General features: G+C 37.9%; 3 protein-coding genes across 4 annotated transcripts; 2 read left to right on the top strand and 1 right to left on the bottom strand.

Annotated features, from left to right (window-relative positions):
- The first annotated feature begins 1151 nt into the window (after positions 1–1151).
- Positions 1152–2442, top strand: LOC131681569 (uncharacterized). Its single transcript, XM_058962410.1, has 3 exons — positions 1152–1355; positions 1414–1533; positions 1592–2442. The coding sequence occupies exons 1-3, from the start codon at positions 1265–1267 to the stop codon at positions 2410–2412; spliced, it is 1032 nt and encodes a 343-aa protein (XP_058818393.1). The 5' UTR covers positions 1152–1264; the 3' UTR covers positions 2413–2442.
- A 17-nt stretch (positions 2443–2459) lies between these two features.
- On the bottom strand, positions 2460–3850 carry LOC131681568 (uncharacterized). Of its 2 annotated transcripts, none has more exons than XM_058962407.1 (3): positions 3681–3850; positions 3493–3624; positions 2460–3310 (listed from the first exon to the last, which is right to left on the bottom strand). In XM_058962407.1, exons 1-3 carry the CDS (start codon positions 3769–3771, stop codon positions 2502–2504), a joined length of 1032 nt encoding a protein of 343 aa, XP_058818390.1. In that variant the 5' UTR covers positions 3772–3850; the 3' UTR covers positions 2460–2501. The 2 variants fall into 2 exon arrangements, with proteins under 2 accessions (XP_058818390.1, XP_058818392.1); XM_058962409.1 differs by having other exon boundaries at positions 2460–3301.
- A 12232-nt stretch (positions 3851–16082) lies between these two features.
- Positions 16083–17650, top strand: LOC131681563 (cyclin-dependent kinase 9). The gene is made up of 3 exons (XM_058962402.1): positions 16083–16379; positions 16448–16790; positions 16850–17650. Exons 1-3 carry the CDS (start codon positions 16210–16212, stop codon positions 17537–17539), a joined length of 1203 nt encoding a protein of 400 aa, XP_058818385.1. The 5' UTR covers positions 16083–16209; the 3' UTR covers positions 17540–17650.
- The last annotated feature ends 1413 nt before the right edge of the window (positions 17651–19063 follow it).

The following is a 19063-nucleotide window of genomic DNA, read 5'->3' as shown; positions in this document are numbered from 1 at the left end:
TAGATAGACATCCCATTCTAAAATTGCTTAACAAAACAAAACCGCCAACTAGATATATTTTTGATGGCTGGATATTTTTGCTGCTCAAAAAATGCCGAATTAGCGCATATTTGCAACATTCTCACTAGTCTAAACAGCCGTTGTTTTCGGAGCATTGCCAAAATGTTTCGTTGCCGTCACGGACTCCGATGCATGCCAATAATTTGCAAGTTCCGCTACGATCCTTAGTTTGCAAGCTAACTCGCTTGAAATAATTCTTAAGAATTTTTCACCCATTATTAGCTGTGAAATGAACAAAAAGTACTCATCGTTAGAAACAAAAAAATACCCATTTTTTGACAACTGTAAGACAGCATGAAAAATACTGTCAATAGAATTATTTCTGAATTAAAAAAACATAATAACATTCATTTCACATTATTGTTTCCTCATAAAAGTATAGGAATCTAGATAGAAATCCTATTCTAAAACTACTTAACATAATAAAACCGCCAACTGGATATATTTTTGATAGCTGGATCTTTTGGCTGCTCTAAAAATGCCGAACTGGCGCATATTTTCAACATCCTCAGTAGTCTAAACAGACGTTGTTTTCGGAGCATTGCCGAAATGTTCCGTTTCCGCCACGGACTCCGATGCAGGGCTATAATTTGCAGGTTCCACTACGATCCTTAGTTTGCAGGTTAACTCGCTTGAAATAATGCTTAAGGATTTTTCACCCATTATCAAGATCAATATACCCATTGACATTACCTCATCGAGTAGTTGTGAAATGGATAAAAAGTACTCATTGTTAGAAACAAAAAATACCCATTTTTTGACAGCTCGAATAACTTCCGAATAACTTTTTAAATGAAAAGGAAGAAGTTTACAAATGTTCAATTACTAACCGAAAATGAGCTTATTATTCGTAAAACCATATTATTCCTTTTGTCTTGTATTATTGAGTGTCGATTTCTTTAAAAAATTGTTGATTTTTAACTTTTTCCCTAAATTTTGAATTCAAACAAAGGGTTGAAAATTAGATTTAGTTCAAATTGATTATTATTTTTGCATCGTGTAAGTCTTAAATCTGGCACCACTGCCCCTGCATTACCGACGTTTGATTGTCAATAAATCTGGCCACCCTGCTTTCCCTCGGCTTCGCTTTGATTACAACGAAACAGACATTCTATGAAATTTTGAAGGATATTTTATTTTGTTTTCATATTAAAGAGCTAATGTTTTTTTCAAGTGCAGACTACCGTTAATATAAATTAGCTCAATGCATAGAATCGAGGAAGTGTTTGTAGCTGGTAACGACACTGATTATGAAGACACCGAATATTTGATGGAGGCAGCTGAAAAATCTTCAGGTAAACAAACAACTTGTTACAGATTTTATGAACTTTAGCTAAAATTTTGATTCTATAGTTCTTGTGAAAACGCCCCAAAAAGTTGAACCAGCTAGTACGATGAAAAAAGTTCCCATAATACGAAAAGCTGGCGAAATCGTATTCCCGGTGCATATGAAAATGACCGGGAATGTTAAAGGTAACTATTCATTTGGCGGGTTATTTGGAAATGTATTTTTTCATCTTTTCTCTTTTAGTTTCTCCTTCAACCCCAAAAAATGTACAAAGCACCGCCAAGCCGTCTCCAAAGAACATTCTGCTTGGTTTGGAAAATAAGCATAAAGATCACAATGAAACTACAACTCCTGCTGCGTCCGGTTCTGTTAGTTTGGATTCCCTGGGTGAACAAATGGGTCGCCTTGAGAATAAGTTGGACCAAGCCCTGGCCAAACTCTCTCAGCATGATAATGCTCTCAAGATACTTAAACATAATGTCAAAGATTTACGGATCGAGTTAAGGAACTCTTCCAAGGTGCAGGCGCAAATTGTTTCCTTCACTGATGAACAGATGTTGAATCAGAATATCAAGCCAAAGCGATCTCGCAAACGCTTGATTCTGTTCCCGGTTGCCGATGATCACTACCTGGCCCGTTTAGAGGAACTAGTCCAGGCTGACGAAGAAATGCGCGATGAGCTCATCGATCTTTTCAACGAAGCACCGAATACAAGCGTATATGAATATTTACGGAAAAACGTGCACTGTTTATTTTTAAATACATCAAAATTCACCTGGACAGGAAAACCAGCGACCGGGCCTTATCCGGGTCCTCCATCAAATCCAGCCTACAAAATGCAGCTAGTAGAACTACTTCTAACATGTTGCGCGGACAAATTTCCCAATGCTACCAGATCATTTTTAGAAAAAGAATTTAGACACGCACTTCAAAACTTTAACGACGCTAAAATGATAAGAGAAAGACGACGCCAGCAGCTTGCGGGAAAAGAAAGCTTTACTGTATCTTTTGGTGAACAGCTCATACCTGTGAATGATGGTAATGATTTAGAAATAAATGAATGACAACTGCGGAGAAGATCTGCAGAGAATTAATTCAACTCCATAGAGAATTTATTTTTGAATGTCAATTTTATTAGTTTTCTTAATACCACTCATTTAACATCATCCGGTAAAATCGACGCATTCGCCCTTTCCGCTTTTTTCATCCACTTGACATATTTCGTATCGTTAAAATTACGCAAAGCCCGTCGGAACTCCTTTTCTATGTACTCACGGGCAGTGTCCGGAAATCGTTCGCAGGCACATACTATGAGCAGTTCCACAATATATAGCTTTTGTGCTACATTCGATGGAGGGCCCGTCAGGTCTCTGTTGGATGGTTTTCCGGTCCAGGTGTACTTCGAAGTATGCGTAAACAGAGAGTAAGTGTTCTTTCGTAAAAACTCATACACACTAGTGGCTGGGGCCTCGTTGAAAAGATCGATTAAGTCGTCCCGGACTTCCTCATCAGCATGAACTAATTCCTCCATACGAACCAAATAGTTATCGTCGGCAACTGGGAACATGATAAGCCGTTTACGCGACTTTTTTGAACTTTCATTGTTTGACGGCCGGGAGCTAGATTCACGTTTTGATTCTGACGCTTGAAGCTCTTTGATGCTGCGTTTGAGTGTTTTCAAAACATTGTCGTGCTGGGAAAGCTGTGTAACTATATAATCTAATTTTTGCTCAATACGATCCAGTTGTTCACCCTTGTATTTTGTTTTGAAATTATCAATTATTGGTGTAAGGTCGGCATTCGTGTCCGAATCAGATTGTTCATCTGATTTACAATCTTCAAGAAAATCTTTGTCGGATAACTGTGCCACAGCTGATGTGCGACTCGGTTTCAGCGGTATCCTCATGGCAGGAGAGGTGATTTTGCTCCAATTAGCTCGAGGTGCATTTGAAGCTGGAGGTGCTGAAATTAAAAATGATGAAGTTGTCATCTATATCTATCTTATGCTACTTTGGTTCGAGCCAAAAGTTGAGTCAGACTGCCATCCCAATCGCTGTTAGATTATGCATTTTGACAGCAGTTGAGATTAGGATCTGAGTCAGTTTCGGGTCAAGCAAAAACTGCATTCATCTATAAGTCCTTACCCTTTTCGGCTGACTGAGCGGTTCTTAGATAAACTGGAGTAACCACTTCCCCCGGTTTTCGTATAATGGGAACTTTCTTTTTTGGAACAATCGCTGCTTGTGCATAGTCGTTGGTTGATTTATGTTTCGATTCTTGAAAAAAAAACCATTGCTAATTACAATCATTCATTGTTGTTATTGAAAAATACCTGGCAACTCTCCTTCTTCTTCCATAAGATACTCTTCTTCGGAAAACACTTCATTATTGTCACTAAGCATAACTTCTTCGATAACAAACATTTAGAACCACTATGGATATAAAAAGTACTTGCTATTTCATAAAGAACGAAAAGATTCAATTTCGATGCAGTGATCGAGCTCACCAAGCACCAACAATGCTTATGATGCGTTCTTGCCAAAGCGTTCTTAATCAATGAGATGGATTCTATCCACATAGATGCGGCAATGCTACACTGAAAAAACTAAACACGTTAACATCGCCAGAGATGATGCATTTATGACATAGTACCTAATGGCGATTTCGCTTGAATCTGAAGCTGAGTCAGGTTCTAACCCCAACCGCTGTCAGTTCATACATTTTGACAGCAGTTGGGGTTAGGAACTGACTCAGTTTCGCCTCAAACAAAAACCACATAAGAGAAGAGACGACAACAGGCTTCTTGCTCTTCTTAATTTTTCCGACTAGGCCCTACAGTAAATCTAAAGACAACAAGTGTTCATCGTTGCCAGATTCCTTTTGTATGCTTTTCGCAATTGGCGATTCTACGTTGAAACCGCTCGAAGATAGCGCTGGAAGGAAAGTGTTGCTGATTTTATTCTGTTCTGTCATAGTGCATATATTTTCTGTAAACATTGGTAAAAATGACTTTTAAACACCAAATTACCGATCAATTTGTTGATAATTGTTTATGACAATGAAGGAAAACCATCATTTTATAAGATGATGAGTAAACATCTTGCGAAAAGAGTGTAAAACATAGTGGTTTCTAATATTATTCGCAGAGCTATATGCGCGCTGTTTCGAAATGTAATTTGTTGAGCACCGTAGCCACCGCAACAGCATTTCCCATTCGTCCTAAGTTAAGCTAAACCTTCATGAGATGGTGTAAATTCATGAAACTCTCCAGATCAGGCGAGGAAAGAATATATCCGGCTAATAGGAAAGTGTCAGCTTTGTATCATGCACAGCCGATCCAACGACACGACCTGACACTTCATGAAAAATTCCGAAAAAAAAGTGTTCACGAAATTAATCGCCAGTTACCAGTACATTGAGCGACCCCTCGGTAATGATAAAATATGAATTTCTCGCGCAACACTGTCTCAATTTTCTTAATGTTTATTTGCATAGCCTAGCAACCAACATCCGTAACAGCTAGGAAAGAAAATATTCAAGGTGAGACATTTTTATTACCTTTTTTTATTTCGAAAGGATCAGTACCGTGTACATTGTAATGTAATACCCTATTCTTCTTTAAAAAGCTCGAGTTCACTCATTTACGGATATTTTTTATTATGATTTTTTCAGATCGAGCACCAACAACATAATATCATGGTAATCACCCAGCAAGAGAACGCAGTGATAATGGGCCAACAGAAAACACAACATCAATATGCTCGGAAAGGACTTTCTCTTTCGGTATGTATTTACCAGTAGCATCCCTCCTCCAAACATTCCTTTGCATATCTAGATGTCCTTATCAATTCACAGAACAAACATAATGGCACGTCATATTCAATCGGCTAACCGTTTGGAATAAGCGCTCATCATCGATTTCATGGCAGGGAAGTGAGCAGGCAAAAGAAGGCATCGTTTTTTCCGCAAGGTCGCTCTGGTCAAAATTTCAGCGAATTGCAAGGAATAAACCACCCGAGGGACAGTACCCGTGCTGATTCAGGACGATTTCCCATACTTTGTACCTTGCTATTGAATTTTAATACCCGATCGAAACGATGGCAAGCGCTGCCGATAACTGGGTCAAAAAGACGACGGATCAAGAAATTTCTGCACTTGGTGTTTTTTTGTTATAACCTATTTTTGAAGCGATCATTGGGATGGGATTTGTATTTTTAATACAAATAGGTTAGCGAACTGAGTACATATCACCAAGGATAAGGATTCAGAGCCGGCGGCTGGCAGTCCAGAGAAAGAGAATGCGGAAAAACGTAGTCCACCGGCAGTAGAACCAAAGCTGCACCTGATGTTTGGAGTTCGGTAGCTACTGACTCTAGCAGCTCCTGAAGAAAAACAAGCTGCAAGTGAAAATGAAGAAACAGCTTCCTCCGCGGAAGATGCAGAGGCATTCAAGTAAGTCGAAATCTGCAGAAAATTTTGATTAGGACATAAGGAACATTGACAGCCTCTCTTTGTTTACTTTCTCTTTCGATTATTAGGGTAACGAGGGTATTTTGGACCAGTACCATATTTTGGACCACTTGACGATGATTTGTACATTTTTCCATTCAAAGCTCATAACAAATTGAAATATTGCTAATGTAACACTGAAATTATCATGTTAGAAAGCAACTCCCGTTATATTCTGAGCAAATTGGTTTAATAGGAAGCATTGAATTGAAAATTTTTGATCGTGTTTTCACATTTCAGCTGATCTTGTCCAAAATCAAGAGGAGGTGGTATTGTTGTAACCAACATCGAAGAGTTATTATTTCTAAAGTATATACATTTCAATCATTCAAATAACGTTATTATGCTTATAAAATACATAAGATATCGATTTTAGGTTGAAAAAAGTAATCAGATGTATTGAAATTGTTATTTTAAGTATGTCCGAAATATGTGAGCTATTTCCAAACGATAACATATTATCGCCATGCTCCCAATTAACTCTGACACCTCGTTGCATATCTACTCTGCATTTAAAAAAAGTTCTCTTTTTGTTCCCAGAAAAGCACTTCTTACCCAATCATGTACAAATTCATCATACAAAGAAAGATATGTGAACATTTGGATGGTCCAAAATATGTTTCGAGATCGGTCCAAAATATGTTTGCAGCAATGGCACAAAGGAAAGTCAATGGTCCAAAATGTGCTTTGTTTACGGTCCAAAATAAAATTCACTGGTCCAAAATAACAAAAATGCGCGTTCACTATTTATCATTTTTCCCAAGTATTTACGTTTAGTTGACTATATAGAATACAACATATCCAAAAAATGATAAGGCCTTACATATTAGCCTATTGAATGATCCAGAATAAATAGCCAAACCGTATTTTTTCAGATTTTTTTCTCATGACTTCCTAAAGCGGTCCAAAATACCCCTGTTACCCTATGACTTCACTATAACACTTTGCACTAATTTTCCAGTACATAGCCGATGGTTTTTACTAAAATATTAGGCAAAGAGTTGAGTACTAAATATTGAAACGACCGAGTAATAAACAGAAGAGAAAAACCCCAAAGAGAATCTCATTGTTGCTTACGTCCTATTCTAAATTTTCTCCCGAAATATTCTGTATCAGCTTTAAAATTATCCATGACTAATCTTTTAGCCCGGCGGATGCAAGTTTGCTAATGAAAGATGTTCGCTAAGGTCTAGTAGAATCAAAGCTGGATCTGGAGGTGCAGCGGAAGGATTCTTCTTCGCCGATTGGTTGGTTAAAACTTTCGAAGCTTTGCACATGAAGCAGGAATTACTACAGAGAGTCTATGCGATGGGTTTCAACGCCCCTTCCAAGATTCAGGAGATGGCTCTACCTACTCTGTTGGCCGGTCCGCCACGGAATATAATCGCCCAGAGTCAGTCGGGAATAGGAAAAACCGCTGTCTTCGTGCTGGCAATGCTCTGTTGAGTCCATCAGTTAAAAAACTATCTGCAGGTGATTTGCCTTTCCCCACGTATGAGCTGGCAATTCAGAAGGGGGAAGTAGCTGCCAAAATGACAAATTTTTGTCCGGAAATCAAACTTCCTTACGCCGTTCGCGGTGAGGAGACCGTCAAAGGGGCGAAGCTGACTAATCATATCATCGGAACACCCGGCAAGCTAATGGACTGGGGTATAAAGTTCAGGACGTACGACCTAGTTTTCCCTTTTTGTACTGGACGAGGCGAGTGTTATGGTCGGTGTTCTTCTTGGCCACGTACGAGCGCGAGGTGATGGAGTTTGCCGAGTACATCGTACCCAATCCGATTCGCCAGGCGCGGGAGCAAGAATCACTCGATAATAGAGATGCACCGAATATTCGGTCGACCGAATATTCGGGCCGAATACCAGCCGATTTTAATTTAAGCAGAATATACGGTACGCCGAATAATAAAAACCGACTTTCGGCCGAATATGATAAGTAATATCCTAATATTCATGAAATATTTAAAAGGAACAAAATAAAATAAAATACATATATACAAAATACTAGCGATGCACAGAATATTCTGTCGACCGAATGTTCGGTTGACCGAATATTCGGGCCGAATACCAGCCGATTTTGATTAAAGCCGAATATACGGTACGCCGAATAATTAAACATTAAATATTCGGTATTCGGCTGAAAGCCGAATAGTACTATTCAGTGCATCTCTACTCGATAACATCAAACAGTACTACGTCAAGTTCCACAACCAGGACGAGAAAAAGTATTTGGATAAAAAGTACAAAACTATCCGGATTATAATGAGAATGATCTTAGAAACTACTATTTAGAAGAATGGGATAAAATTTAAGTTGAATGCACACAAAAACTGGTGGTTATCATTCCAATACGATTGAAAACTGTAATTACAAACAAAAGGTACCACATTGAATATTTATTACAGAAATTTCAATTGATTTTTGAAAAAATATGCGTACTGTACGAATATGAGATTGCGTGTATATTTGACTATCTTTAGAATTATGACTTTTTGTGAAAAAATGAGCATTTGTAGTACAAAGATAATTATTGTATCTTCCTTATGCTGTCTAGTAAACTATTTCTACATAAATAAAATGTCTCGTGAACTAATTTTTTACTTGTAAAATACATATAAGCATTCCGCACAGCGGTGTACGAAAATGAGATTGTGTCACTGTATGAAGAACGAAAGCACGTTTGTGAAGAGTGTGGGAGTACCTTCAAGAATTCATATAAATGAGATTCACTTGAAATGTAAACCATATATCTGTAATGATAGTATATAACCAAAAAAATTGCACAGACTATTGTCTAATTTGAATGTTTCGGGGCAAATTTACCAGGGGCTGGGCGTAGCGTAGTTGGTAAATCAATTGCCTTGTACGCAGCGCACCTGGGTGCGGGTCCCGACCCCGCACATAGGGTTAGAAATTTTTCATTGGAGATTTTTCTAACCCGAAGAGGCGAATGACCTTAAGGTTAAAACCTCTATAATCGAAATAAAAAAGGGGCAAATTTACCACAATTTTTTCGCACGATCTGGTAACAGAAATGTCCATATGAGACGACACACGATCCCCATCAGTGTACATACTGCGGCAAAGCTGTTAGGCCTACAAACGCCCTTTGAGCTCATGTTCGATTGCACACTGAAGAGAAACCATTCTTGTGCGTCGTCTACGGTATGACTTTTATTTCTTATACTGCACTTGTCTGTATTTTTTGCAGTCTTTTCAGTCAGGCGAAGGTTTTTTTTCTAGTCAGAAAAGCAGAAAAGTCCCTCCGATCCACATCGTGTACATGTCGATCATCCTCATCAGCCGCCGTTGGTCGGCATCACGGACCTCGCTGATTCGAGTAACGCTCCTGCCGCCATAGTCCGCCGTCGAACTCCGGAACCCATCGAAGAGCGAAAAAACGGTGTGGGACGCTCCTTGGTGACGACCAAGTCGAAGCATAGAATCCCGGGCTCGAATAGCAGTACCTAAATAGTACTTGGACCGACTAGCAACATAAACGGCGGAAACAAACAGGTCAAATCCAACTAGAAATAAGTGAAAGGGTTAAATTATGTCTAGCCAAAAAAAAATAAACCGTCCTGTAGATATCAATAGTCCTCGTTTCACAATTCGGGCAATCATTGGGTAGAGGGTTAAGATTTTTTGGACTGTATCGTTGAATTCATTTTCCTGTAGTTGGAGTTGGTTGTGGTAGTTCGTACCTGACCTGCCCTGAGAGGTTTAGCCGGGCTGGTAAACACACGCTCCACCGCAGTACATCCTTGAACTGTACTGGCGCTTAAGCGGGAGAGTTCAGAAGGGTAGTTTGCAGTAGGGCCTATCGTTTTGCGGAAATAGTTAAATACTGGGGATTTTGTGATTGGTGACCGTCCCTGCCGCTTCACGCGATTGGTTCGCTGGGACTATCTTAACTGTTACAATATCGTTTGCGGATGGATTTTTTCCAAAAAATCCTCTTCAGTGACTTACGTGTAGAACTAATAACGCAACAAAATATGTCGGCTGTTCTGTGTACTCATTGGTAGTGTTTGGAAGAATCTGCAATCTTCCACGCAGACTACAACATTCCATTACTTGAGACACCGGAAATGATTCAACTAATTAAATAATTTTCGGGAGGATTTTAGGTATGTTTTGTTGTCAAAATATTTTTTTCCCTGCGTAACCATTGGTTGCCACAGGTTGTTTGAAAAATAACAACGGATTATTCAGTGTTGCTAGTTTCATGCATTCTCTAACTTAATGTCACATTTGACATTACCAGTTACCTGAGTCACTGAGGGGTAGTCCGATTTTCGATACAGTTTTGGATTGCCAGTGTCTAGTCGTGTCGTTGGCCGATCCTTCTCTCCGATAGTCTTCACTGAATCTCCTACGTAGTTCAAAATATGAAGGAGTTTGACATTGGTACTGATTGGGTCTCGGTTTCGAGTTGCAACTTTATTTATGGAACGATTTTTTATAACCACAATAATACCCCGATTACATTTCGAAGAAATGTATGAGTCAAATAATTGCAAATGGCTGTAATTTCAGAATAATTGCAAATAAAACTAAATTTCTTACTCGTTTCATTCATATTTTGGCTGTGGTAAGCTTTTTCCGAGAAGATAATGAAGATTTTGTTGTAAGCTACGACTCACTTACGGGTGAAAAAAAGCAAACTGTATCACTTTGCCAGTTCATGAGCTGAATCATAGGTGTCGCATGACTAATTTTGGTTTTGCCGCAAATCGCCAATTGCTGAAAATAATTCGACACAGATTTTTCATTAGGGCCTAAGTCGCAATGTACTCAAATGGAGAAAAATCAGTTTCAATATTCGGCGATGCTTTTCTAAATGCAGTTTTTATTGTAGGTATAAATTAAAATGTTTTTCCGGAATAATAAAAATTAAATGTTTTTCCGGAAGCATCTTTCGTTAAACCTTATGACAATATAACAAAGAATTTAATTCCTATGTGCTTTTAGTGGGTAGAAACTAAAAAAATGCTTACGCCCAATTTGCATTCCAGTCGTGATTTCGCCCTTCAGCAACCACGATTTGCGAATGGGCTAAACCGTGAACACAATTTTCAGAAGGGCGCGGTAAATGGGCTAAACTGACTTTGTCTTGCTGGGTAGGGCTGGGTAAATGGGCGAGCTTGACAGTATACTTTTTAATAGGGCTCAGCAAATGGGCGCATATAAACCCAATGCAAATGAAAGGGTGCGTACATCCTTTCTTCAAATTTCATGAAAATATCAAAATATTCGAATGTTTATGTGCAACAACTATCGAATAGACATGATTATAGTAGATATTGCTTATCATTTATATAATAGAACCGCCGTTTAAAGAATAATTTTTTGCATAATAAGTACGCCCGGTTCTGTCTAAAAATGTAAGTTTAGCCTTTATATTCCATATGAGAATAAGGGCCTAAGTCGAAACCTCGAAGAAAATGTATGTTTCGCCGTTTTGTTTTCTTTAATTATAAATCGAACTAAAAACCATTTTAACTAATTTTCACCTCAATCTTGTAGTATTTTTGTTGCATAATGTCATAATAGCGAAAACGCAGTTTGTTTACATTTGTGATTTAGGCCCTAATGAAAGATCTATGTGGAAATGGGGTTTTCTATTGATTGACACCGGTGTAGTGGAGTGCACTGAAACTGTACCGTTTTTGGACTTTCTAGCAGAAGTGCAGAAAACTGGGTATGTTCCATTGACATTTCTGCTAGAAAGTGCAATCCACTACACCGGTGTCAATCAATCGAAAATCCCAAAAGTATGCAAAGTGGCTTTTGTGACAAAACTCGCATGTACAGAAAGTTTCATTAAAATCTGAGAAGGTGCTGCCAACATTTGTTCGAGTTGGCGCGAAATTCGTCAGTAACCATTAGAGGTGATGAAGTTTGGCTGGTTTCTGCAGAATTCTTGCTCAAAACTAATAACCGATTGAATCTGCGCTCCCTACAAACGGCCGGTTGCAAAATCGTCCAATGAAGGACGTTCGTTGGACGACGTCCAAATAACCGTTCAGCAGACGTTCATTGTTGAACCCGTGTTGAATGGTTTTGCAAAAAAAAATGGGTACACTGATAAAAATTCGTAGGGTAACCAGGTCTAATACGCCCCCCTCAAGCAAAAATAGCTATATTTCACCATTCGACACTATGATCTCCGCACCAACTACTCTAATTTATTTTTATATTAGCTAGTAGTACCCGTTTCATTTTTTATTAAAAACATCCTGATACAAGTATGCATTTCAATCTAGGGGCAGATCACTCTATTTTGTATCAATTTAGAAAAAATGCATTTGATTTCCATAGAAAAAATGCATTTGATTTCCATTTTTGCATCAACTTTGCACTCCCTCGCAGAAAAGATTACTTAACAATCGTCCTACGCTGATCCACTTTGTTCGATGTTTTGTTGAATGTAGGGCTGTTTTTTGTAGGGTTTTGACGTCTTACACGCAACGCAAAATACATTGCACGCAAAATGCATTCCGAATTTCTATTTTGATGGAAAGAAATGCATTTAATTTCGCTGATTTTTAAAAATGCATCACAAGTGATCTGTCCCTATAGATTTCAATGCTCTAGTTTTTTCTTTTACCCATGGTGAAATGCCCCCGATTAAAGTGTAATATGTATGATATGCTCCACAGCAATCAGTGAGTATGCCCTACAACAATGGGTGATGCGTTTTAGCGATGAGGTGTTGTGAATGCATAAATAATTCTTTACGCACACATAGTTTTAAGCCAAGCTAAAAACTGAGATAGAGATTCAAGTAAGCTACTTGAAATAGTTCTATCAAATCCGACAGTTTGTAATTGGTTGTAATATTATTGGAAAAAGTGGGAGCTTACATCAAAGTAGCTCTTTTGTGCATATTGTTGTTTTGCAACATATTAAAAATACCAAACTAACTCAGTATGTTGATTTCATGAAACGATACTGTTATCAGTCATTTTTACTTTTTAGATAATTCAGGAATCCGGGGAGTTAAAGAGGGGCATTTTGCCCCGGTGGGGCGTATTATACCCGTTTACCCTAAATTCTATTTGCTTCAAACCGCTTAAAATATATATGAAGAAGAAATGCTAACGTTATCACGTGCACACACATCTTCTATATGTCAACTGTATAAACTGTGCGTGCACACACATAAGTTATATGTGCGTAATGCTATAGAATCGGGTTTTATGTGTATTATAGTTATGAAACGTGAATGTAGAATTAATATTTCTTGTAAATACACAAATTAGGTTTATGTGCCAGCAAATAGTTTTTATATGCCACCGGTAATTGCATTGTAAAATAATAGACATTTTTATGTGTTTAGATGAAGTTTCAAACGTACCCCACACTACTTTTACAGTAAACGGCAAGTTACGGCGGGTAGCCTAGAACAAAGTTTCAATAACCTACCGATCGCCAGCGTATAGTTTAATCCGCCAAGCCGCCTTTTCATTTACTGGGTATAAACAAAAGTAGATCTGCATCTCACTCAAAATAATTATCACTTACCAATCACATGCGAAAACATATAAATATTTTCCATAACACTTTTCACATAAATATTACATGTTTCACACATAGAAAACTTTATTGTCAATCTAATTAAAACCAGTGTCGACTGCACGTATATTAGGGTGGGGCAAAATGTCGTTTTTTCAGCACAGCGCTTTTTTGGTTCCTTTTGGGGTCCCAAACAACTGTGCAAAATTTGAGGTCGATTGGTGTTGACCCGGCGTAGCGCATTGCGTTTGAAATTTGTATGGAGATTAGTATGGGAAAACCTACATTTTTGCATTTTTAATTCTACAGACTACAATTCTTCCTGTAGTATACCAACAAATAGATAGAAGTGTAGTCCAGGATATACTAAACAACTTTACCGAATGATGTATGGTGTTAGAATGTTTCTAAGCCAAGTTATAGCTGTTCAAAGTTCAATACATCGAATTAAATGCCAAAAATCATTTTTATTGCCAACACTGCGGGTGTACCAATGGAATTTCATATAGAATTCCAAAATAACATTATTTATATTAGATTTACCACATTGATATGTTTGGATGAATTATTCAAAAGCCTTAGCTCAATTTCATGAAGTAGTTGTGCAATAGGGCGTAGTGAGGGGTGAGGGGGGGGGGGACTTTAATATGTAGAAATTCGAACTGAAATGTTGTCGTGTTGGAATGTTCAGATGAATTATTTCAAAATATTTACACATTGTCCTACGCATAATAGTAACGATGAAATAAAACATTCTGTATCCATTTGCCTTGACTTTTATCAATAGAAGTTATGTTACAGACTGAATCATATGATGTCGAGTTGATATGTCAGAGGATTATATTTCGGTATAATACGCATGATTTGATAGCATGCTCATTTCTATGCTGTTCGATCACGAGGCGTGAAGCTAATTTCTGGATTTCAACATGGAATGCACCAGTTCCCTACATCATTTTTTGCTTCAGGTGATCGAACAGCATCGAAAAGAGCATCCCATCAAATCATAGTGCCTATTAAACTGAAATATAATCAATGCAATCCTCTGATATATCAACTCGACATCAGTTGATTCAGTCTGTAACGTAACTTCTATTGATAAAAGTCGAGGCAAAAGGATACAGTATGTTTTATTTCAACGTTACTATTATGCGTAGGATATTGTGTAATTGTTTTGAAATAATCCGTCTGAACATTCCAACTCGACAACATTTCAGATCGAATTTCTACATAATAAAGTCTCCCCCCTCACCCCACACTACGCCCTATTGCTCAACTACCTACGGTCATGAAATTGAGCTAAGGCTTTTGAATATTTCATCCAAACATACCAATGTGGTAAATCTAAAATATATAATGTTATTTTGGAATGCTATATGAAATACCATTGGTACACCCGCAGTGTTGGCAATAAAAATGATTTTTGGCATTTAATTCGATATATTGAACTTTGAACAGCTATAACTTGGCTTAGAGATATTCTAACACCATACATCCTTCGGCAAAGTTGTTCAGCATATCCTGGACTATACTTCTATCTATTTGTTGACATACTACAAGAAGAATTGTAGTCTGTAGAATTAAAAATGCAAAAATGAAGGTTTTCCCATACTAATCTCCATACAAATTTCAAACGCAATGCGTCACGCCGGGTCAACACCAATCGACCCCAAATTTTGCACTGTTGTTTGGGACCCCAAAAGGTACCAAAAAAGTGCTGTGCTCGGTTGATGTGGCTATGATTACGTTTTTCCATATAACAATGCCCCACCCTAACGTATATATTAAGTGAGGTTCATTTCTCTTCCATATGAATTTCACATACTTTCTAGATTAAATCCATATAATTTTTATGTGCTTTTCATGTGATGATAAGCTGCATTTAAAATAGCATTCAAATGCTTTTCTTATGTGTTTAAAAAGCGTGGAAGACGGTGAATAAATACATAGGCGTGGAATTTTATTATAATGCATCTTATATTTACATGTTCTGTTTATAGTTAATAGCATTTGCATAACTATCAGCAACTAAAAAAGTTTCTCTTATCATGCTTCCTTTGCGTTGAGAAAATCAGCAAACTTCGTCGCAGTTTGTTTAGTTCCTTCAATGCTTACAGTTTGTGTCCGTTTCCGCGTTCTGAAATATAATTTCATTTTATTTTTATTGCTCATTTTGTACATAATCGATTGAATTTACCTTTAAATACCTTCAGAAAAGTATTCGAGGATCTCCGATCGTATTTCCTTTGCCTTGTACTGTTACTATACGTGAAACCATATTGAAACTGTCAACTTTTTTCACATCGTATATTCACGTAATGTTCATGTTCTTTACACATAACACTTAGGTATGTGACAATCACATAGAATGTATGTATAGTATAGTTGAAAGTCATTGGTATAGTATTTGAAATTCATCAATGTAGGTATTAATGTTAATAGTTGCACATGAATCTAACGTGATCGATCATTTTTAATATTTACGTGCTTTTTCACTTAAAATGTATATGATTTTTTGGCTCAGTGGCTGGTATCGCTGTTAAAAAGACTGTGGACCAATGCGTTGTTTTTATGCAGATGTGACCCGCTCGATTTCTGTGAACTTATGACGTAATACGCTTCAATTTCCTTCTTCGATTTTTTCGGTTACTAACCCATTCAAATACAACGTTTCCCCCTAGCTGTTCATTACAATACATTGATTGTTGACGATTTGCAAGTTGACGTGCGCGAAAGTTTTGCTAGTGGATTCTTCTCTCGCGTCCATTTTCTGTTTCCTGACAAAAATCTGGGTAACAATCGAGACGTTGCATTTTCATATCTGTCGATATGAGCTCTTCCGGACGAGAGGGACATTCCTCCGGAATGCAAATGTCCACTTCCAGTACAGTTCTTAGCCTGGCGGAGAAGCAAAAGTACATTGAAGATTACGACTTTCCGTACTGCGATGAATCAAGCAAGTACGAGAAAGTAGCTAAAATCGGACAAGGAACTTTCGGGTAAGTTTTTTTTTCATTTGTGGCTTTCTTTACTGGCCTAATCAACGCTTATTCATCGTTGCCTCTAGGGAAGTGTTCAAGGCGCGTGAGAAGAAATCCAACAAAAAGTTTGTAGCAATGAAAAAAGTTCTAATGGACAACGAGAAGGAAGGTTTTCCAATCACTGCTTTGAGGGAAATTCGAATTCTACAGCTCCTGAAACACGAAAACGTAGTTAATTTAATTGAAATTTGCCGCACCAAGGCGACAGCCAACAATAGGTACCGGTCTACTTTCTATCTCGTGTTTGATTTTTGCGAACATGATCTGGCAGGGCTGTTATCGAATATTAATGTAAAGTTTAGTTTGGGAGAGATCAAGAAGGTTATGCAGCAACTGCTGAACGGACTGTACTACATTCACAGTAATAAGGTTAGCCTTCCTGGGTTATCTCAGCACGATTGATGAAATTTGCAATATCCACATTCCAGATTCTACACCGTGACATGAAGGCTGCGAACGTACTTATCACGAAGACTGGAGTGTTGAAGCTTGCGGATTTCGGTTTAGCCCGTGCCTTTAGCATCACCAAAAACGGCCAAGCAAATCGTTATACCAACCGTGTGGTAACGTTATGGTACCGACCACCGGAATTGTTACTCGGTGATCGTAACTATGGACCACCTGTCGATATGTGGGGCGCTGGTTGTATAATGGCCGAAATGTGGACCCGTTCTCCGATTATGCAGGGAGCAACGGAACAACAACAGCTGATTTTCATTTCCCAGCTCTGCGGATCGTTTACGCCGGAAGTTTGGCCCGGTGTAGAAAGCCTCGAGCTGTACCAGAAAATGGAACTACCGCAGGGGCACAAGCGAAAGGTTCGCGATCGGCTGCGACCGTACGTCAAGGATCCCAACGGTGTGGATCTGCTGGATAAGTTGTTGATTCTAGATCCTAAGGAACGGATCGATGCGGATTCGGCTCTTAATCATGACTTTTTCTGGACCGACCCGATGCCCTGTGATCTAAGCAAAATGCTGTCACAGCATACGCAGAGTATGTTCGAGTATTTGACACCGCCGAGGCGACCCTGCCAGATGCGGCAGTACCAACAGCAGATGGTCAATACAATGCAGGCACGACCACAAGATAATAGCTATCAGGATAGAGTATATTAAGGTGTTCTAGACTAACAATCATTGGATAATGATACGGTCATCGTTGCCTTTATTTTTTATTTGAACGGTAACTTCGTTTTTTTTGAATTCCTATACAATAAATTGAATTAATTTAAAAAAAAATCTAAAAATAAGTTCTTATTCATAAACAATAGACCTCTCCACAAAGTTTGAAAGTGTTCATAGGTTCTCGCAAATTATTGTTCTATGTGTGAATTTGGAACCTTTCGCTAAAAAAAACTTAATTTGAGAGGTTTCTCCAATCAATAATCGATTTTGACACGTTTCCATAGTAGGTAGTAAAAAGTCTACTCCCACAAAACAAAGGACGTTATTTAATACATATTTTATCAGGTGAAGAAAGTTCTAATCGCAATGGAAAATGAGTTAACTGGTTTTTTATATAGAAAGTTTTATCCAAACCAAGAGAGAATACAATCAATTCATTTTTGTTGTCCCTAATAGCTGATTTGTGAGCCAATTCGATAGATAACAAGATTCTTTTTTAAATTATGCATGTTTCGTTCTCACATTATTTGCCATACGATTCACGGGTTTCAATGTACACTGTGCAAAGAAATTGTCCTTACAGGAAATGGCTTAAGAAACAACAGAACAGCCAAACACGTAAGTTTTTCGAATATGAATTCAAAGTTCTTTATTTGTTCCCTGCACAAATCAATCACAGCATTTTTAAATAAAAAGAGGAAAAGTTTTCCTTTTAAAGCTGTACACATACGAGGCGACAGGACATACAGCAAAAAAATATTCACTATTGATTTTGTTCTGTCTATTCCAACTCTGTTGCTGTTGCCGCGTTGTAATAGGTATAGAATAAAATCCATAGTGAATAATTTTTTGTGACGTGTGTCCAATCGTCTCGTGTGCGTACAGCTCATTTCTACCAGGTGGTATTTTTAAATTGGTTCATTGAATGAAGAATAAACTTCTTCTTTTAATATTTAACCCGATACAGCTCATCTTTCTAAAGGCATTAATATATAAGTTTAACCCTTAAAACATCAGTATAATTTTTAATTGATTTTCTTCGAAAATGTAAAGCCGTCCTCGTTTGACACTTATCGGTCTTCTTTGACAGTGAATTTGGCCACAAGGGGTTAGCATTTTTCAAGGTAGTTCAATGGAAGGTGTGGTAGTAAAAATTCAATTTTATAAAATTATTTTTATTTTTTGTTTTGCGTACAAAAATGAAAATAATGTTCGACTACGTATCTTTAATGTAAACTGCATCGGAAAAAATCAAAAACAGCATATGGCTTAATGACGTTAATGAACTAATTGAACATATTGAACATATTTAGTCGATGTCTTGTCGACTTATTCCGTGGAGTTTTAGAGGAAACTATAGCAGTTACAGTAAACAATATAATTAAATACAAAGTAAAATATATAAAAAATAAGTGGTGGCAAAGAAATGTCGCACGGCTGTCCTTCGACGAGACAGGAGGTTGGGCCAAGCCCAACAAGGATCGGAACAATCGGTCAATGCCCCAGCTACGAAAT

This window comes from Topomyia yanbarensis, chromosome 2, assembly GCF_030247195.1.
Source record: "Topomyia yanbarensis strain Yona2022 chromosome 2, ASM3024719v1, whole genome shotgun sequence".
NCBI lineage: Eukaryota > Metazoa > Arthropoda > Insecta > Diptera > Culicidae > Topomyia > Topomyia yanbarensis.
This window is presented reverse-complemented; position numbering and strand designations above follow the sequence as displayed.